The sequence below is a fragment of the Mercenaria mercenaria genome, chromosome 8 (genome assembly GCF_021730395.1).
Source record: "Mercenaria mercenaria strain notata chromosome 8, MADL_Memer_1, whole genome shotgun sequence".
In the NCBI taxonomy this organism is placed as follows: Eukaryota; Metazoa; Mollusca; class Bivalvia; order Venerida; family Veneridae; genus Mercenaria; species Mercenaria mercenaria.
This window is the reverse complement of record NC_069368.1, coordinates 53,044,780-53,067,374: the sequence shown is the minus strand read 5'-3', so window position 1 is coordinate 53,067,374 and position 22,595 is coordinate 53,044,780. Positions and strand designations below refer to the sequence as shown.

Here is a 22,595-nt window from a genome sequence, read left to right as displayed (position 1 = left end):
TTTTTTTTTAATAACTGGTAAGAAAATATCTCCAAATCGTAGCTAAAATGAACTTAAAAGGATTTTATGGAACTAATATGTTTCTCTGTTTAACACCTATATTTGATAGTGTAGTTTTCGTATAATCGAATTCAGTTTAACTTCAGCAAAATTCGCCCTGTTTACTTTTTTTCGCTGGTAGAAAAGAAACGACATGTCGCTCTTAGTTTATTTCTTTTTTCCGCAAAAAAGAAGAAAGAACGAAGTTTTGATCGAACGTAATTGCGTCATGCACGACACCTGTATGGCTTCGTAGTTTCGCAATAAATTTATCGTCTTTCCCTTAATGGCCCAAAAATGAGTAATAAGAGGCAATGTGTCCAATTAAGTCAAAACTGTACCTTTATTTCAGAAAGTACATTTAACCTTGACAGTATATTGTAATTAAACTAAACCCAATGCTTTTGACAATAAAATATATAAGTTGGTTTACGTACAGCATAGTTATCATTCCGTAGTCAAATGAAGTAAGTCTTTAAATAATCTCTTTTAATGTTCCTTCGAAGAACATCTACCAAGGATGGCTGTCGCGATAACAAACCTCAAACAAACCTCAAATTAAAACTATTGTCGCCAGGTACTACGCTAACAAGTATATAGAAGGATTTCAGACAAGTTTTCCTTGGATGACTGTCTACCAAAATAGTTAAAAATCGTAGAGATATGTTGGAGTTATGAAAATCACGTTAGCGATCTAGGAACATAATTGCCCTCTTATCTACAGATGAAAATTACTGAGAAAACACAGAGAAACAGTTGTAAAATGTAAACAAGCATGAACTGTTTATAAAACACATATGCCCCGATGATGACATGTTGGAGGCAACTTAGTGCTGTTGGCTTGCCTTGCACCTAATGACTTAAGGACTACAGGAATACAGACATTCGATCTACATGAAGGGCTTCAGCGTAAGCATGTTTTGACAATTGTCAGTGGCACTGAACCCGCAAACAATATCAATTTGTGAAAGCTGATAATTTTGCTCCAGATACTATTTGAGACCGTTTCAGTTTCGCGGTCACTGCGACTTTGAAGATTGGGCCATTTTGTAACGACATAAGATATTACTATGAAGTTGGAATGCAACAGACATATCTGTTTTGTTACTACGTTGAAAATGTTTTCAGATTAGTGGTCATTTTAACCCTGACCCTTTCTCTTCTAACCAGCCGGGTCATTAACAATTATTAAGTTCGAAAGTATTACGCTAAATGGGTCTTTAGGTATTCAGCGGAAACCATTTTAATTCTCGATGTCACTGTAATTAGGACCTTTACCTTATTGATCCCCAAGGCCTTTATATGACATGCATGCTTGGAGTTTGACGATTGTATGCAATATCATTATATATTAAGCAGAAACAATTTTCATTTTCTGCGTCAGTGCTACTTAGACCTGTAATCTATACTTAGCCTCCAAAACATCGAAGTGCGAATCTGGCCACAGGCATTTATCCTATCAAGTTTGACTGCTGTAGACCCAATCATTTTCCTGTTATTGACAGGTAAACAAGTAGACTGCTGACGGACAGAAGAACAGACAATTGGGAAATCAATATACACCGGGGCATGATAATAATGTTGTTGAACATTTTTGCATTTATAACAGATTCACACCAAAGAACTAAAGAAAAACATGTTTAAGAAATGTTTCGTTTAAGCAAAGAACAGAGTGCATTCTAGAGTAATGAGTAAAGATAGATAAAAAAGCAACAACATTTTCTTGTATTTATGCGTTATCAGAAGACGAAACGTAAAAATCATTATTGACTCTGTCAGAAGCAGAAAATCTGTAAAAATTATGTTTATGGCATATCTTTACTCGTATTTTCGTTATTGTCTAAGAATTTTCTTTCATACCAGATTTTATATACAATTTACCGAATCGTGTATACTTTTATTTACGATATACATACAATGTACGTTTAATTAAATACATATTGATCTGTATGTAAATTAATTGCAATTTCACCTAATGTTGAGTTCTTCTCAACCCGGGGCTACAGGGCGTGGACGGAAGCCTGCATTTCCGCTACCGTCCATAAACAGACTTTATTTTCACTTACGTCGTGTGGGGCGACCTGTCGTTTTCACTTCTTTTCTATTATTTCTCAATGACGAGTGATATTATGTTTAATCATTTTCAAAACTGATAAGTAAAATTAATGTAAATAGCACGGTAGCTATTAGATTACTACGGTCGTTATTTAACAAACCAACGCTATCGTCAAATGTTGATTGAATTGTAAACATATTTTGAATTTCGGACTGATACAGAGGTTCTTTGATTTACTTAAGCAATCCCCGTGTAAACAAACGAGGAAATTTTCATTTCTAAATGGCAGGAAATTGATATAAATGATATTCGCGTGCCGTAAAAAAATCTGCTTTTCACTGTTTACAGGAAGTAATTGACATTCGTGAACATACATAACAAACAGAACATAAGTCACAAATTATTTATATAAGGTTAACATTACTGAAGAACTTAAGACATATTGATTATGCGGCTTAATCTTTCGCAAATAAAAATGTAATGCAATTACTTCCAATACCAACATAGATATTTTACTAGACGAGCGTTTCTTTTTTCTACACAGATCCAGAGATTATAATTGCTAATATCATTTTTTTTCAAATAATTTGAAGACATCAATTGACATGCTGCAATTTTACTAAGGCAAGTAAAATAGTTGCTTAAAACGGGAATTATGTTATTGAGTAAAGTGTTAAACTAGCTATGTTCACATTTCTCAAAATGAGAAATTTATTGATGACTGTATTTTTTAAGAAATAGTGTATCCAAAACATTAATTTATCGTTGATAAAATCATTATTTGGAGTTCAGATGCGAACTAGGGCGCAGCCCGGATGACGCAATAATACGAATGAGAAAACAAAAAAACGACAGATGCTGCTCAGAGAACTTTCGTTCTGTCGCACGCTTAAGAATAAAAAGACTAAGAAATTAGGTCTAATTCCTCAAAATAATGTTCTTTACAGTTTTGACAAAAGAATCAATCAAAACGTTTATGACATAATAGATGTAAATTTTAACATTTGTAACAAAGTGCAATGTGCTTACTGTAGTCATAAACGAACAAGTCTCTTCTTAAATGTAAGACACTTTTGTCAAAAATAGTCCAATTATTTTTGCTGCGATAGTTATCGGAAATTTCAGTGTCTGTGGGCAACGACTCCATTATCCCTAAAGTGAAACTCTAAAGAGCTAATTGCAATTAACGTCAAATTCACATCCTCCTGTAAAGCTTTGTACACGGGAATAACTTCCGAGATAATAAGCAAAAATTATAATGCATGAGTAATCTCATTGTTCATGTATAGAGCAAGCTCAGATTATTACTAACATGCGAATAACCCTAAATATTCATATGATATTCTAAATGTAAGAAACAGCTGTATAATGTAAACAAATAATATATATGTTGAAAAAAAAAAGATTTACGTGAACATGTGTTGGAAGTATAATTGTAAACAGACTGGATGTGAAATGTAAAGAAAAAAATATGTTCGTTGTACTAAAATAGTCTTTTCACAGCTTTATGAGATATCTTAAGATGGAAAGTGATCTCGTCTTCTGTTTGCGACAAAACTGCACCGCTTTGAAGTTCTCAAACTGCTTTGAGGATTTTAAATCATTACTACAAGATAATTGTTAGCGTTTTCTTTTATACAATCTGTTCTTTACGATATGCCCAGGAACTGACGAGCAGAAGAACTCTGTCAGAATATCAAATGTATGTGAATAGCGACTATGTAGATTGCAAGACAGGCCAACCAGAGCACAGAGCAAGGTAAACCAAATCTGCCACGTTATTACGTTGTCAACCACAACGAAGCATGTAACTCACAGCAATACAGGCTTACCACAGCAGAGCAAAGTAGGTCAACCACAACAAAGCATGTAACTCACAGCAATACAGGCTTACCACAGCAGAGCAAAGTAGGTCAACCACAACAAAGCATAACACCTACAAATAAGCAGACAAAAACATAGTAAAGCAAGAAGCAAGCCACGGCTAATCAAGCTAATCATAAACAAAGCAAACCAGCCTTAGCAATGAAGGTAAACCATACCAGAGCAGGTCACCGACAACAAAGATGGTCAACCATAGGAAAGCAGGACAAACACACAACAAAGGAGACAAACAAAATTGAAGTTGAAGGATACAAAAAAATAGCAAGCGATTTTAAATGCATATCAAGGTGATAAAATTAATCAACTTTAATGCAGAAGGGCTTGGAGTTAGGTGGATGTGTAGCAACACAACAATATATACGTTATAAAACGGTACGACCAGAACAAAACGCTATTTCTTGCAGGGATTTCAAAACAACCTTTGGCTTTCTGAAGGTGAACATATAGCACAATAAACACTATTTTAAGCTATTTTTGGCTAGGGGAAAGTAGCAAAAAAAAGAAACAAAAACAAAAAACAACAACAACAAAAAGCAAAACAAAAACACACAAAAAGAAACACACTGTTATGCATTCCATGATCATAATTGGCAAGAAATTATAAAAACAACGTGACAAAATACGAACCCTTCAATGTACTTAAAGACCCCTGTTACGAACGATTATACGAGACCTATCTTGCTGAATCATTGAAGACGTAAATTGTTTGAAATGTTGTAAAAACCTCATCAACGAGCTCACTCTATGTGCATTTATTCTATAACTCTCAGTGCTCTTTTGCATTTGGCATTTGCATTTTATGATTTTAAAACAATAAGATGCATAATTTAAATACCCTTTTCATAAGAGTTTCTGTTCTTTTAAAAACTGCAACTCAAGAATGCAGGAAAATATTTCACGATTCAAAGATTTTAAATGGACAGCAGAAGATTTATTCTGAATGTTAAAATTTGATACGCATTACTGTTAAAATGAAATCTTAAAACCTTGAATGTTATGATAAAAATTAATGTTGCCCTAATGATAATACGTATTTTGCATTTGGCATTCATAAATAGCTATCTAATTAATCCCACTGAAAACAAAGTGGGTGAATGTTCACATGTAAGTGGCAGAAAATTAATATAAATGATATCCATTTGCCATAAAATTTTCCCAATTTTCAGCATCAATGGATGATAACATTCCTGTAATGCCATGGTGTCTTAGAAATAATTGTTGCCAGACAATCTTAAACAACTATATATTGGTAATATTTTATAGGTGTCAAAGATTTCAGATGATCTTGTGCAAATCGAAAATTTACGGAATCTTAAAGTGGGCACCGGAATGTTGTCTTAAAATCGTCTGAATCCGGATGGTGTATGTCAGACGCAAAAAGCCGATTTAAATATGTAGACGTATTCTATTGTTTTCGTGTCAAGTCGAATAAATGCAGTTACAAAATACGATGGTAAATACCTTGACTCAACATTATGTGTCAACCTGGATTTTGTTGCATATAGACATAGGATACAGTTACAAAGGCCTAGCCTCTTTTCATTCGTTAACAACTTTGGCAGACTTCTGATGAGAACGATCTCGAGTTCGGAAATGAGCATCTGAAGTTTCATACATAATATTATTGTTAATTAAACTATAAACAATGCAGTTAATCTGTTTTGAAAGAAAACACGTACATATGCACAGAATGATAAACTTCTAAAAACAACGACAAATCTGAAAACAGAAAGTTATTGAGTACTGTCTTCATGCTGTAATGTTCTCGGCATGAGAATTATTCAAAAGTGCAGCATGTTCACTATTTGCTATCATAAAATTACAACATTCCTATACTTTCTATCAGGAAATATGTTCTTTCACGACACTAGGCGGCTCTGAAAACCTGTGACTGAAAGGAACGTGCCAAGGCTGATGCTGATAGTGTCTTTCGTCGTCCATTTCTGCTTCGTTTCGCGAAGTTTCTGGTACCTGTTCTATGCAAGTAAGACTAATTTTGGACGAAGTATACATCAGAGATGGGTGATTAAAATCTTAAGACATATTGCCTTCTGTAAATCATTGGAGTACATAGATTCAACCGAAAGCTGTGAGAAATTATGTGCGAAATTTTCGGAGTAAAACGACTTCCATTAGATGATATCCACGATTCATTCATCGTATTTATCGACACAATTAACTTGATTTCAATACTTGTTGAAAGGCCACATGCTGAAGTTTAATTTTCACATTATAAAAGTGTCAATGTAAAGTAGTAATCATGACACTGATACTTTACCATCAGACTGTGAAGTAAACAAAAAGTAAAGGCAGAATATTTGTAACCTGTAACCGTCGGGGCCCTCCAAAACATCGGTATCCTTAACTGGCTACAGGAATATATCTATAAAGTTTCACTACTGCAGACTTAATCATTTTCTTGTTATTAACTGGGAAACAAATTAATTGCGTGCAACGATGTTTAACATGTTTTTGCATTTAAAACAGATTCACACTAAGGAACTGATGAAAAAAATGCTAGTGGGAGCCAAGAACTTTGTGCATTCTAGAGCAACAAGTAAAGAAAAAAACAACAAAATATTCATGTATATATGTGACATCTGAAAAGGAAACACAAAAATCATTCGTGAATCTGTCAGAAGCAGAAAACTGTAAAAGTTATGTTTGTCGTAGATCTTTACTTGTGTTTGCGTTATTGACAGACATTTATTCTGGACTGCCTAAGTGTTTTCTATCATACCAGATGTTATATACAGTTTACCGAATCGTGTATACTTTCATTTACGATATTCGTACGTTTTATTTAATACTTAGAAACTGACAAGATTGATCTGTATTTCAGAACATTCATGTGAATTTTGGCTAGGTAGATACAGATGTTGCATTTGATAATTAGTTGTGCTCAACCCGAGGCTGCAGGGCGTTTACGATAGCTTGCTTTTCCGCTAGTGCCCACGAACAGAATCAATCAAACCGGTCCAGCAACATTTTCATTTATGTCTTGTTGGGCGATACCACTTTTCTATTATTTCTTATAAGGAGAGACATTATATTAAATCATTTTCAAAAACTAATAAATTGAATTAATGTAAATGATACGGTAGCTATTAAACTGCTAAATGGTACGGTAGCTATTAAATTACTATGGTCGATATTTAACAAACCGAAGCTGTCATCTAATGTTGACTGAATGATAAACATATTTTGAGTTTTGGACTGACAAAGAGGATTTTTTTATTTACTTAAGCAATCCCCGTGTTAACAAACGGGGAAATTTTCATTTCTAAATGGCAGAAAATTGATATAAATGATATTCGCGTGCCGTAAAAAAACCTGCCTTTAACTGTTTACAAAAATTGATTGACATCGTGAACCTACATAACAAAAACACATAAATCACAAAATATTGTTATAATGTTTACATTACTGAAGAACTTTAGATGTACTGATTATATGGTTATATCTTCCGTAAATATTACCTCCATACCAAGTTAGATATATTACCAGACGAACAATTTCGTTCTTCCTGGAGCCAGAGAATGTAATTGTTATGATTTTTCAAATAATTTGCAGGCATCAATTAACATGCTGCAATTTTACTAAGGCAAGTAAAATAGATGCTTAAAACGGTGACAGTGTCAATGATTAAGTGTTACACTAGTTATATTCACGTTTCTCAAAATGAGAAATGTATTGATGATTGTATTGTTTAAGAAATATTGTATCCCAAAACAGTAATTTGTCGTTGAAAAGAATCATTATTTGGAGTTCAGATGCGAACTAGGGCACATACCGAGTGATACAATAATACGAATGAGAAAACAAAAAGACGACAGATGCCGCTCGGAGAACTTTCGTTCTGTCGCACGCTTAAGAATAAAAAGACTAAGAAATTAGGTCTAATTCCTCAAAAAGTGTTCTTTACAGTTTTGACAAAAGAATCAATCAAAACGTTTATAACATTTGTAAAAGTTAACATTTGTAACACAATGCAATGTGCTTACTGTAGTCATAACCGAACAAGTCTCTTCTTAAGTATAAAAAATACTTTTGTAAAAAGATCCAATTATTTTCGCTGCGATAATTATTTCAGTGTCTGTGGGCAACGACTCCATTATCCCTAAAGTGAAACTAAAGAGCTAATTGCCATTAACGTCAAATTCACATCCTCTTGTAAAGATGTGTACATGGGAATAACTTCGGAGATAATAAGCAAAAATTATGTGTTTACATTATACAGCTGTTCCTTACATTTAGATTATCATAATTATGAACATTTAGGGTAGTGCTTTTCCAGTTATTCGCATGTTAATCATGACCTGGCTACTTGGATACTAAACATGAACAATGTGATTTCTCTTAATTTATAATACTCATGTTGAAAAAAAAACCGACATATTTACGCGAAAATATGTCAAAAGTATAATTGTAAACAAACTAGATGAGAAATTTAAAGAAAAACATATGTTTCGTATACTAAAACAGCCTTTTCACAACGGCTGTGACTCAATGCAGACTTGGAGCGCCGGTATAAATTACAGTATCCGGTACATGCCGGATTAACTAAATTTAAACGAAAATATCTTAAATGTATATATTTTGTAACCATGGTGATACTAACCCTAACCTTTAGTCAGTATTTTATGCATATTGTACACTAAATGCATGCGGACATGCAAAAATATGCATAATTTTGCCGTGCGCTACAATTGATAATCACTTTCGGGCATGCGCAGAAGACCGCTCCAAGTCTGCAATGAGTTACATCGTTTCACAACTTTTTGAGATATCTTAAGATTGAAATTTGTCTAACCTTCTTACTTCGACAAAAAGTCATTGTATAAACTATGATGTTGTATCAGCCGGAAATAGAAAACACTGCGTTGAAGTTCTCAAACTGCCTTGAGGATTTTAAATCATTATTGCAAGATAATTGTTTTAGACTTTCCTTAGCGCTTTCTTTAATCCAGATGTTATATACAATTTACTTTAGGATATGCTCAGATACTGACGAGCAGCAGAAATTTGTCAGAATATCAAATGTGTGTGAATAGTGACTAGGTAGATACGGGATATAGTAACTATTGTATTTACATACTGACTAACTAGCGATTGACATAATGTTAAATGATCTTTTAAAACCTGATAACTATTACATTATTAAGGTCGATTTAGGTTGCCTACTATTCTGACATAATATGGAATGATAGCTATCATTAAATATTGATTGAAATGTACACTTTAGATTAAGGATTGAATTAAGAGCTTCTTTGATATTCTTAAGAAATCCCCGTGTAAACAAACAGAGAAATTTTCATTTCAGAGTGGCATGATATTGATATAAATGATACCTGCTTGACAAATAATTCTACCAACAATTTAACAATTAACAAAAAGTTATTCCTATCCAGGAAGGAATAACTAAAAGCAAAGTCACATAACGGGACAAATGTGTTTTCAGAGTCTGTGCATAATACTGAAGAACATGAGATATCTACAGTTTAACTTCTGTTGATATTATGGCTCCATACCAAGAACGAATTTTATTTCTTCAACTCACTATATCTACATACAGAAATTTGACTTGATGATACTTTACAGGTAGTAACATACCTGATAGTGATAACGCTATTGTTAAAAGTAGCGATGTTGCTAAAAACGAAATTTATTGTTAAGATATTGTGTAATTCAATTATAATCCATTGATTGTTAACAGTATTAAAAACAAGCCGTCCAGGCACTCTTGACAGAATGGTTAAAGACTTCATTTTGTTCATTTAGCGTTGGTACTAACATATCATTCAATGCAAATAAAATGTTTGAGTACATCACTTGCACCAGATTGAAGGCACACCTAACACAGCAAAGCGTGTCAGCCGCATCAAAATAGGCCAAACACAATAAAACAGGCAACCAAAGCAAAGCGTGATACAGACAGTAAAGCGTGACATTCACAGTAAAGGATGTCAAACACAGAAAAAAGGCAAACCACAGCAGAACAGGTCAACCACATGATATCATCTTACTCACAACGAACAAGGCCAATCTCAGCAAAGATGGACACCCACAGTGATGGATGTCACCGACGGCAAAGCAAAACAGGCCAACTCCAGCAAAATAAAACATGTAACTCACATCAAAATACGCCAACGGCAGAAAAGCAGAACTCTCACAGTAAAACCTACATCCACAGAAAACACTAAAAAAAATTCACTCACATCAAAATAGGACAATCAAAATAAAGAGTGTCACTGACAGCTGAACAGGCCAACTACAGCAAAGTAGGACACCATCAGTAAAGCATGAGACCCAAATAAAGCATGTAAGACACAGTAAAACATGCCACACCCAGAAAAACAGCATAGCATGTCAACAACACCAAAGCATGTCACTCACAAGAAACAAGCCAATCACAGCAAAGCAGACCAGCCACGACAAATAGGACACCGACAACAAAGCAGCCCCACAGTAAAGCAAGACATGTACAACAAAGCAGGCCAAATGCAACTGCTGACTCTAAAGTGGAAAGGAAATGATTTAGCAATCGATTTTTAAATTGACCTAAATACAATTTATTGCCATGAAAGCAGGAGGGTATGGATTTAAGTGGGGGTGTGGCCACAACGATATACAACACAACAACATATACCTTACAAAACGGTACTACCGAAAAGAACAAACACATAATTCCATAATTCTAATTGGCAAGAAATTAATTATAAGAACATCATGATAAAATACGAACCCTTCAGTGTACTTAAAGACCGCTGTTACGAACGATTATACGAGAGCTATCTTGCTGAATCATTGAAGACGTAAATTGTTTGAAACGTTGTAACGATATCACTCTATGTGCATTTATTCTATAAATATTGGTGCTGTATTGCATTTTACGATTTTATAGCAATAAGACGCATAATCTTAATACCTAGTCCATAACTATTCGTTAATATACCACAGCTATGCTCAAGAAGGTAAGAAATTATTTCACGATTCAAAGACGTTTAAGGGATTGCAGAAAATTTAGTTTAAAGGTTCAACTTTGATGTAAAATTCTGTTCTAAAAGTTGAAATTTTAATTCCTTGAATACTATGATCAAAAGCAATTTTGCCTGAATACTAGTAATAATACGTATTTTACAAATAGTTTTAGGTAACCCCACTGTAAAGAAAGTAAGGGAATTTTCACATGTAAGTGGCAAAAAATTGATATAAAAGATATCCGTTTGCCATAATATTTGCCCAATTTGCAGCATCAATTGATGATAACATTCCATGTAATGCCATGGTTCCTTAGAAATAATTATTGCGAAACAATCTTAATCATAATTCGGAAATAATTATGTCTGTACTTACTTGAAAACGTTTTCAGATAGTCAGACGCTGATCGAAAATTTACGGAAGCTTAATGTGGGCACCGTAATGTTGTCTGAATCTGGGTGGTGTAAGTCATGTTGCCATCATAGATGTAGACGAATTCTATTGTTTTCGTGACATGTCGAATATACACGTGATGACAAAATACGTTGTTATATTATATATCTTGACTCAAAACATTTATGTCGCCAGTTGTTGTCGCATATACACAAATGATATGGTGACAGACCATGAACTTCTGTGGTTTCATTTTAATGAAACTACCGTTTTTATCTCAACAATGTCCATTTTTATTAAATAAGATATTATTTTAGCGTTCGCGTTATAATCCTCACGTTTAAAATATGAAACTTTCAAGTCATTCTAGCTTATCATCATGAGACACGATAGCAAAAGAATACGCCGACATATTTAAGTCGACATATTGCCTCTTACAATGTCAACACGACTTAGATCCGGACTTAGACTACACTGAGGCGACATTCCGGTGCCCACTTTAAGCTTCCTTAGAAACTGGATACACACGTTTGCAATTACCCTTACAACTTCACATGTACCTGAATAGTCTAGCCTCTTTTCATTCGTTTACTATTTTAGCAGCCTTCTGATGAGAAAGATCTCGAGTTCGGAAATAAGCATTTAAAGTTTCATACATATACTTAATTAATCTATAAACAATGCGGTTAATCTGATTTGAAAGAAAACACTTAGGTCAGTCCAGAATAATAAATTTCCCAATATAGTTACCAGCATATGTAACGTGCCGATATACCAAATTGTAGTCACATGGAGTAAGATAATCTTTTTTTTTTAGAAAAAATAAATCTGTTATATAGTTTGACTTCATCAGTCTTGGCTCTGATTATCTAGTTTTGAGAAGACAAGGGACATAATTATACAAAATTTGAATAGCCTTAGGAGTTATCTTCTGTGAACAAAACACAGGGTCTGAACACACACTAGTAGTAAGACTATATAACTACTTTTAATTTCTTCGGGAGAACCTCTACCAGGGATGGATGTCCTGATAACTAGAAATCATGACTGCCATGTACGGTGTATGGGGCTATCCCTCTTCTAAAATAGTAATCCACCCAAAGAAACACGTTTAAGCTGTGAAAATCATGTTAGCGATCTAGGGACATCATGGCGCTCTTATTCACAGACGAATTACTTAGAAACACACAAACAGTCGTAAAATGTAAACAAACATATGCTGTTTATAAAACACATATGTCTCGATGGTGACCTGGTATATAATTTTGTATACTGTAGCCTTGCCTTTCACCAAATGATCTAAACACTACATAGATCATCTACAGAATACAGACTTTCAGTTAATGAAGGGCTTCACCATAAGCATGTTTCAGTAATTGGTACTGAATCCTAAAACAATAAGAATAATCCCGTGAAAGGTAATAGCTGTAAGTAGAAATGTGCTCCAGATATTGTTTTGAGACCGTCTTCAGTTTCAATGCCACTGCAATTTTGAAAATTGAAGCACAAGAGACTCATCTGAAGACCACATCAAATAAGTCTATGAATTTAAAATGTAGCTGACAAGTGTTTATGTTACTACGCTGCTACTGTTTTCGTGGTCAGTTTGACTACGACCTTTGACTTGCTAACCAGCCTTAGTAAAATATTATGTCTCATCTACTTACATAATGTTCGATGGTAGTAATCTAATTTGGTGTTTACGTATTTAGCGGAAACCATTTTCATTCTCGAGGTCACTGTGCCCTGAACCTTTCCCCTATTGACTCTCAAGGTTTATTATATGACCACAGACAGTCTTTTTTGGAGACTGACGATTGTAGGTTATAGTATTTCGGCTGTATTTATTGAGCAGAAACCATTTTATTTTTCTAAGCCAAAGTTACTTTGACCTGTAACTTACTTAGCCCTCCACAACATCGGGATTCCTAACTGGCCACAGGTATATATCCTTTTAAGTTGAATACTATAGATCCAAACAATTTCTAGTTGTTCACTGGTAAACAAATATATTTTTGAAGCACAGACGAACGGAGACTGAGGAAATCCATATATACCGGGGTATAATAATAATGTTGCGGAATAGTTTGCATGTAAAACAGATTCACATTAATGAACAGAAGAAAAAAATACGCCAGTAAAAGCAAAGAACAGAGTGTACTCTAGAGTAATGAGTACAGTAAAAATCAAAAACAACATTTTCATGCATTTATGCGACACCTGAAGAGGAAACAAAACAAAAATCATTGTTGAATCTGTTAGAAGTTGATCATTGTAAATGTTAAGTTTGACGTATATCTTTACTCGTTTTTTTTCGCTATTGCAGACATTTATTCTGATTTTCTTTCATTCCAGATGTTATATATAGTTTACCGAATTGCGTATATTTTCATTTACGAAATGCGTACTTTTTATTAAATACTCAGAAACTGACAAGCTTGATCTGTATTTCAGAACAACCATGTGAGTATTGTCTAGGTAGATACAGATGTAAAGTAACAGCAATTGCACCTGGTGTTGAGTTCTGCTCAAACTGGGGCTTGAGGGCGTTAACGGTAGCTTGTATTTCCACTACCGTCAACGAATGAGCTCAGTCAAACCGAGCCTGCAACATTTTCACTTATGTCGTGTTGGGCGACCTGTGGCTTTCTACTTTTCTATCATTTCATGACGAGTGACATTATGTTCAATCATTTTCAAATGCTGATTATATTTTAATTTATGTAAATGGCACGGTAGCTATTAATTCCTATGGTGGAAATTTAACAAACCAACACTATTGAATTGTAAACATATTTTGAATTTCGAACTGATAACGAGGTTTTTTGATTTACTTAAGCAATCTCCGTGTAAACAAACGGGGAAATGTTCATTTCTAAGTGGCGGAAAGTGAACCTAAACAAAAATCTCATAAGTCACCACATATTGTTATAATGTTTACATTACTGAAGAACTTTAGATATACTAATTTTCGTAAATATTACCTCCATACCCAGTTTGATATATTACCAGACGAACAATGTCGTTCTTCCCAGAGCCATTGAATGTAATTGTTATGACATTTCAAATAATTTGCAGACATCAGTTAACATGCTGCAATTTTACTTATAGAGGCAAGTAAAATAGATGCTTAAAACGGGGATGGTGTTAATGGTTAAGTGTTAGTTATGTTCAAGTTTCTCAAAATGGGAAAGCAAAAAGACGACAGATGCTGCTCGGAGAACTTTCGTTCTATCGCTCGCTTAAGACTAGGAAATTAGGTCTAATTCCTCAAATTAGTGTTCTCTACAGTTTGGAAATTAGGTCTAATTCCTCAAAATAGTGTTCTCAACAGTTGGGACAAAAGAATCAATCAAAACGTTTATCATGTTTATAACATAATTATGTAAATGTTAATATTTGTAACAAAATGCAGTGTGCTTACTGTAGTTTTCACCGAACAAGTCTCTTCTTAAATATAAAATACTTTTATAAAATATCCAATTATTTTCGCTGCGATAGTTATTACAGTGTATGTGGGCAACGACTCCATTACCCCTAAGGTGGTGAAACTTTAAAGACCACTAACGTCTCATTCAAATCCTCCTGTAAAGATTTGTACAATAACTTCGGAGATAACGGTCATAAGCTGAAATCATAAAACAATCGAAATCACATTGTTCATGGTAAGAATTGAAGTAGCCAGTTTAGATATTTGATTAACATGCGAATAACTGGAAAAACACTACCCTAAATATTCATACGAACATCTGAATGAAAAGAACAGTTGTATATTGTAAACAAATAATACTCATGTTGAAAAATAAAATAATATATTTACGCGAAAATATGTCAGAAGTATAATTGTAAACAAACTAGATGAGAAATGTAAACAAAAAGGTATGTTCCTTATACTAAAACAGCTTTTTCACATCCTCTAGAGATATCTTAAGATTGAAATTGGTCTAACATTCTGATTGTAGTGTTGTAAAATCGGTTTCAAAACAAAATCGATAATCGAATCGAATCTGAACAGCTACTTCCATTCACAATTGATTATATAATCGAAAGTAAAAGCATTCAGACTTACCTATAATTATACTCTTATTATAGATTCCATTTAGGCAATACATTTCAGATAATTTCATGCATGTTTTGTTAGTCCTTTAAAGAAAGAAGGTTTACAACAGAATCCAAGAAATATACAAAAATAATTTTAATTGGTAATTCTTAGTTCTTTTTAAGTACAAAGTACATCTATTATCTTAACATCTAGCAAAGAAAAATTTAGTTCAGTAAACTTGCAAACTTGCACATTAACAGTTAACACTTTTATGTAACAATACAGTAGTGTTCTCATTCTACAATTTACCAGTATTGGTCCATGTTCATTTTAAGAAATATAAGTTTATTGATCAAATCAGGATTCAACCTTGACCTCTTTTTGTTAACCAAAGATCCAGCTAAACTGAAAACACGCTCACTAGGGACAGAGGAAGCTGGGATGGCCAGGTATTTTTTTGCTAAGACAGCCAACCTTAGATAAACGTACTGGTTTTTCTCCCACCATTGCAGAAGACTTAACTTAGAATCATCTGCATCCCTGTTTGAGGCAAGGTACCGTTCAATTTCTTGTTCAATAACTGCTGAAACTGGTGTCTTTTCAACTCGTGTGACCATGACATCATCAAACCACTCATCCATGTCAGAGCATTTTATTTTCTTTGCTACTGGTTCACAGTCTGATGTAATATTATTACCACCTGAAGTGGATGCATTTTCAGTAACTATGCCATCTTGTTCAACAACAATGTTATCTGGTAAATTTGGTAACTCTGGAAGAGCTTCGGTGGATGAAACTTCAAGTTCAGGTTCTTTTTTAACTTTAACTTGCAAGTTTCCATTCTCGTCTACTAAACCAAGTGCTTTATCCAAAAGAAGACGACGCCCAGCTTCTTGCTCATGAACAGGTAAAAAAGACAGAGACTTTGTGTCAGGGTTCAGGAGGGCAGCCATGACAGGTATTTCTTCATAATCTGTTCTCTTTGTAAGTTGCTCTTGCAGTTTTCCAACAACTTTTTTTAAGGTAGCTGATTCTGAATGACTTTGTAACTCAAGAATGTTTCTGATTTTGGCCATGCTAACTAGAACCTTGTTCATAGTGGGGCTGTTTTCAGCGCATAGTATTGTTGTGGCCTTTTCAAAGGGAGACAAAAACTTGATCAAGCCTTCAACAATATTTTGTTCCTCAAAAGTAAGATAGTATGACCTAAGATTGTTGCATGTAGTTTTATTAATGTTCAGCTTATCGTCGCTAGCAATGGCTAGAATTGCAGCAATCTGCTCAGAGAGCCGTCGTAACATTGCCAAAGTACTGTTCCACCTAGTCGGGACATCATTTATTAACTTATGTCCTATTAGGTTCCGTGTATCAGAGTACACAAGTATCTGCTTGTCAAGCAGGCAATCATTGAGACTTGTAGATTGGTAGAAAAGGGTTACAATCTTTCGAGATTTCCCAAGTATTCGAGAGACTTCTGGAACATCCAGTGAATGCTTCACTGCCAAATTCAGCCGATGTCCATAACAGCCAAATCGCTCCCATCCTTACAATTGTATCGCCTTCCTTTCATTTGCAGCATTGTCTGTTACCACAGTTGGGACAGGAATATTCCAATCAGACACCATCTCTGAAATAGAGTAACAAAAACAATGTTATAGGTTTACAGATTTTACATTTGCATAAAATTGCATATATTGGTCTTATAAGATGCTTTACAAAAATTGTGTGCAAAGAGTTATCAACATCTATAATTCAATTTATTTATGTAAAAAGATCCCTTTGAAGCACTGAATGCAATCAAAAGTTATAATAGTAGACTTGCTTTGATTCTGTTCATGAGAGGTAATGAAATATGCAACACCTTTCATGACCCTAACACCAGCTATGAGCCAGCTTTATACTGATTAAACAAAGAAATGGCTACATGTATGCAGAATTTTTGCAACAATTATAATAATAGAAAAATTGACCAAAGTTTATTTTATTCAGTATAGCTGGGAATTTCTCAGATTTGTTTATACCTTTTAGCCGCTCTGCTATATGTTCACCAGTGTGAGAGCCCTCAACTTTAGTAGTTTGAAGTACAGCTGAGCGAAGTTCCCAGTTACTATTGATGAAGTGGGCTGTTACAGTGTCATAACTCTCAGTCGCACAACTGGTCCAACCATCATGTGTTATTGCCAGATGGCCTCCTACAGGTGGCAATTCATTCTGTAGCTTGACAGTCATCTGACGCATTTTTCCATCCAGAGACTTTTGAACATCATATCTGCTTGGTGGCTTATACCTAGTATAAAAAGAAAAAAGTAGGAAAATGTTTTACTAGCAGAAATAGATAAAGTAATATTTTAGTGTAAAAAGTTTGCATTTGAAAATTACTGAGAAGTTGAGTGAGAACCTTGTGATCATTACCTTCATTATCTACAAAAAAATTCATTGGTCAAACTAGTTAATTTAATAGTGTAACAAATGATACAAAAAATGCATAAGTCATTCTAAAAATTACCTAGGATCAAGCTCCTTTACAAAGTTTTTGAAGAAAGGACTATCAACCAGACTTAGTGGCAGAGCTTTCCCCACAATCAGTTTATGAACATGGTCATCTAACTTCCGTTTCTTCTCAAGAGAGACATTTCCGACAGGCCGAAGTTGAAAATCAATTTTTGGCTGAGTGGTTTTCTCCTTCTTGGGGGTAGGTGTTGAAGCCGATTCTGGTGGTAAATCTACTTGGTGCCTGTGATGTTTGTCAAGATGTTGTTGCAGATTTGTAGTGTTACCTATAAAACAAAAATATACTATGCTTTTATCATTACTTGGGACTAGGGATGTTTATTAAAATTGTACTCGTAATTACTTTTCTTGATAAGTAAATTAAACCAATAACAAGTATCAAGTGATCATGGTGAATACATTTATTGTATCTAGGGAATGCATTTTTACTTTTAACTATAAATTTCTATAAGTATAAAATTGATTAATTTAATCTCAATCTCGTTGGCTTGATAAGACAAATATAAAACAAGACAGTTCAAGACTATTTCAAAATAAGGTTGACAAATTGACAGACACAGAGAGGAACATCGGGATCATTGTTTAATAATTCACAAAGTCCATACGAATTACGAAGGGTTCGAATAGTTTGGGTACGAAAACATACCTTTGTTCACATATGATTTTCGGCAGAGTTTGCAAATAACAGATTGCATGTTGAGGTTTTCTTTAATAGGTGGTCCTTGTTTTGTTTTTTCGAAGCCAAAATAAGCCCACACAGTCGACCGAACTTTTCCTGGAAAGGGAAATATTTCGGTGTCCGCATTGACACTTTTTTCTGCCATTTTAACGTGTGAGAGTGACGTCCCTTGCGATTTAATTAACGAAATGCATGAAAATAAAGGATATATGGAATGAACGGAAAGGGATCAATTGCGCGAAAAGCGCTAGCGACATCGGTTTCAGAACTCCAACATCGATAGTCGGCGACCTGCGGCTGCCGGCGACGATTATTCGATTTAACTCGATCATCGTTTCATCACTATCTGATTGTAACAAAAAAGTCATTGTATAAACTATGATGTTGTATCTGCCGGAAGTAGAAAACACTGCATTAAGTTCAGTTCTCAAACTGCCTCCAGGATTTAAATCGTGATTGCAAGATAATTGAGACTTGTCTTAGCGCTTTTTTGATCCAGAAATTACATACAATTTACTTCAGGTTATTCCAAGAGACCGACGGAAAAAGAAATTTGTCAGATTATCAGACGTGTGTAAATAGTGACTAGGTAGATACAGTCATATAGATATAGTAACTATCATGTTTACATACTTACTAACAAGCGATTGACATAATGTTAAATGATTCTTTTAAAACCTGGTAACAATTACATACTAAGGTCGATTTAAGTTACCTAGCATTTTATCTAACAAAATCTGGTATGATATGGAATGATAGTTATCATTAAATATTGATTGAAACGTATACTTTATATTTAGGATTGAATTGCGAGCTTCTATGATTTACTTAAGAAATCCCGTGTAAACAAAATGAAATTTCATTTCCAAGTGGCAGGATATATATAGATGATATCTTATTAACCGCATCAAAGCATGCCAACCGCATCAAAGCAGGCCAAACGCAACAAAGCAGGCCAAACGCAACCAGGCAGACCATTCTCAATAACGCAGGATAACCAAAGTAAAGCATGACTCAGGCAGTAAAGCATTGCACCCACAATAAATCATATCAAACACAGAAAAACAACAGATCAGCCGCACCATGCAATGTTACTCTCGACGAAACAGTCCAACCTCAGCAAAGATGAACATCCACAGTATAGGATGTAACCCACGGCAAACCAGACTAATTACAACAAAACATGCTAACCACAGCAAAGCATGTCACCAACAACAATACAGGCTAATCTCAGCAAAGCGGACTACTCAGTAAAACTTCCATCCTCAGTAAAGCATGTCACTCACATCAAAACAGGCCAACCACAACAAAGCAAGTCAACCTAGGCAGAACAGGAATACCACAGAAAAACAGGACAGCCGCAACACAGCAGGTCAACCACAGCAAAGCAGTCAAACCACAGAAAAACAGGCCAACCACAGTTAAACAGACCAGCTTCTTCAGAGCAGGTCCATCGCAGCAAAGCAGAAAACAGATCAATCATAGCAGAACAGGCCAACCACAACAAACCAGACCATTCATAGCAAATCAGGTCAACTACAACAAACCAGGCCAGTCATAGCAAAGCAGGCTAGCCACAGCAAAGCAGACCAACCATATTACACCTGGCCACCTACAACAAAGCGAACCAGCCAAAAGAAAGCAATCCACCCGAATCAAAGCATGCCATCCACAATAAAGTACCAGTAGCTACCTATAACAAAGTAAGCCAATCATAACAAAAATAACCTGTCCTGTCAAAGGAAATCAAGCTAACCACAACCAAGCAAACCACTCATAGCAATGCAAGCCGCCCCCACATCAATGCAGGCCGATCACAAAGCAAACAAACTTCTGCAAAGTTAGCCAGCCACAACAAATCTGACAAACAATAGAAAATCAGGGCACCGAAAACAAAGAATACCAACCACAGGAGTGCAGGCCAACTTGAAATTAACTCTTTAAGTTAGAATAATTAAAATGATTTAAAAGCGAGTTTTAATTGCCTATCAATGTGGTACAATTTGTAACCATGAAAGCAGGAGGGATTGGGTTAAGTTGAGGTGTAGCAACAACGATATACAACACAACAACATATACGTTACAAAAAGGTACTGCCAAAACCTAATTGGCAAGAAATTATGAAAACGTGTCAAAATACGAACCCTTCAATGCACTTAAAGACCGCTGTTACGAACGATTATACGAGACCTATCTTGCTGAGTCATTGAAGACGTAAATTGTTTGAAACGTTGTAAATATCTCATAAACGATATCACTCTATGTGCATTTATTCAATCAATCTCGGTGCTCTATTGCATTTTACGAGATTATTGCAAAAAGACGCATAATTTAAATACCTATTCCATAACTAAATCCGCAACTATGTTTTAGAACGTAGGAAATTATTTCACGATTCAAAGGTTTTAAAGGAACAGCAGGCAATTTAGTTAAAAGGTTACACCTTGATGTGCAGTACTGCTCTAAAAATTGACATTTCAATCCCTTGAATGCTATAATAAAAATCAACGTCGCCTGAATAATAATACGTATTTGACATTTGGTATTGTTAAATAGTTTTTAGCTCACTTCGTGCTCGGGTGAGCTATTGTGATCGCTCACCGGCCGGCGTCCGTCCACACTTTTCTGTAAACAACATCTCCTCTGAAACCATATGTGGAAGTTGATGAAACTTAGCCTATATGTTCCTTGGGTGGTCCCCTTCTAAAGTAGTTTGTTTCAACGGTTCCGCTTGGTGGCTCCTAATGGCCCCCAGAGATAGAAAGCAATTCATTCGAAATCTCCTCCTTAACCGCTGGTCCGATTTTGAAGTTATTTCACGTAATTTTTCCTAATGTAATTCTTTATCCAGATTGTTAAGATTATCCTGATTCTTCAAAAACATGGCCACCAGAGGGCGTGGTCACTTTTCCCTATATATGGAAAGTGGAAACTTTACAAAATCTTTTTGAATGAAACTGCTGGCCTGATTTTAATATAATTTCACACAAGTAGTCCTTGTGTGATCCTCTACCAATATTGTTCGTTTTATTCCGATCAGTCAAAAAATATGGCCGCCAGAGGGCGTGGTTTCTTTTCCTTATATGTATACAGTGCAACCTTTTAAATATCTTCTTGTATGAAACTGCTTTCCCGATTTTAAAATAATTGTACACATGTGTTACTTTTAGTGGCTCTTAATGAAGAATGTTCAAATTATTCTTATTCGTCAAAACATGGCCACCAGGGGGAGTGGTCAACTGTATGCATAAAGCTGAACCTTAAAAATCTCATTGTCAGAAACTGATGACCCTTATTAAGATTGTACAAATATATCATTTCAAAATAATTTCACAGACATTTTGCTTTCATAATTATCTTCCAAAACTGTTCAAGCAAGCAGTGTAATTCAGGTGAGCGATTTAGGGCCATCATGACTTTGTTTAGATAACCCGCTGTAAACAAAGTAAGGGAATTTTCACATGTAAGAGGCAGAAAATTTATATAAATGATATCCATTTATAATAAAAATTTCCCAATTTTCAACATCAATGGATGATAACATTCCATGTAATGCCATGGTTCTTTTGAAATAATCATTGACAGACAATCTTAAATATAACTATGCATCGGTAATAACTTTGTACATGCCTGTACTTTTTTGAAGACGTTTTTTGATTGTCGGACGCCAATCGAAAATTTACGGAACCCGAACTGTTGAATAAATAGAAACAGACTAACTTTAAATTGAACACACGTGACAGATTCAATAACGGACTTCAAGTCTATCATACTGGTTTATCATCACGAGACAAGACAGCAAGAGAATATGTCGACATATGTAAGTCGATATACTGCCTCCTATTATAGCAACTTGACTTAAATCATTCGGCATTAAGGCGACATTAAGGTAACATTCAGATGCCAACTATAAGCTTCCGTAGAATCTGGATACACGCGTTTACAATTACTTTTACAACTACACATGAACTTGAAAACACTGGCCTCTTTTAATTCGTTTACTATTTGGC

General features: G+C 34.8%; 2 protein-coding genes across 3 annotated transcripts in view; one reads left to right on the top strand and one right to left on the bottom strand.

Moving 5' to 3' along the window:
* LOC123566325 (ADAMTS-like protein 3) overlaps nucleotides 1-22,595 on the top strand; it is a 61,966-nt gene that overhangs the window by 15,225 nt on the left and 24,146 nt on the right. The gene's annotated exons all lie outside the window — the stretch shown is intronic.
* On the bottom strand, nucleotides 14,801-18,779 carry LOC123529658 (E3 SUMO-protein ligase ZBED1-like). Its single transcript, XM_045310083.2, has 4 exons — nucleotides 18,553-18,779; nucleotides 17,902-18,172; nucleotides 17,417-17,682; nucleotides 14,801-17,022 (listed from the first exon to the last, which is right to left on the bottom strand). The coding sequence occupies exons 1-4, from the start codon at nucleotides 18,728-18,730 to the stop codon at nucleotides 16,940-16,942; spliced, it is 798 nt and encodes a 265-aa protein (XP_045166018.2). The 5' UTR covers nucleotides 18,731-18,779; the 3' UTR covers nucleotides 14,801-16,939.

Bases quoted from the DNA above. Each gene is read 5' to 3' on its own strand.
- LOC123529658 (XM_045310083.2), bottom strand. From the start codon at position 18,730: ATGGCAGAAAAAAGTGTCAATGCGGACACCGAAATATTTCCCTTTCCA. The intron at 17,683-17,901 runs GTAATTTTTAGA...TTTTTATACTAG, and splicing joins GTAAAGGAGCTTGATCCTAG to GTATAAGCCACCAAGCAGAT. The intron at 17,023-17,416 runs GTATAAACAAAT...ACTCTATTTCAG, and splicing joins TATAGCAGAGCGGCTAAAAG to AGATGGTGTCTGATTGGAAT.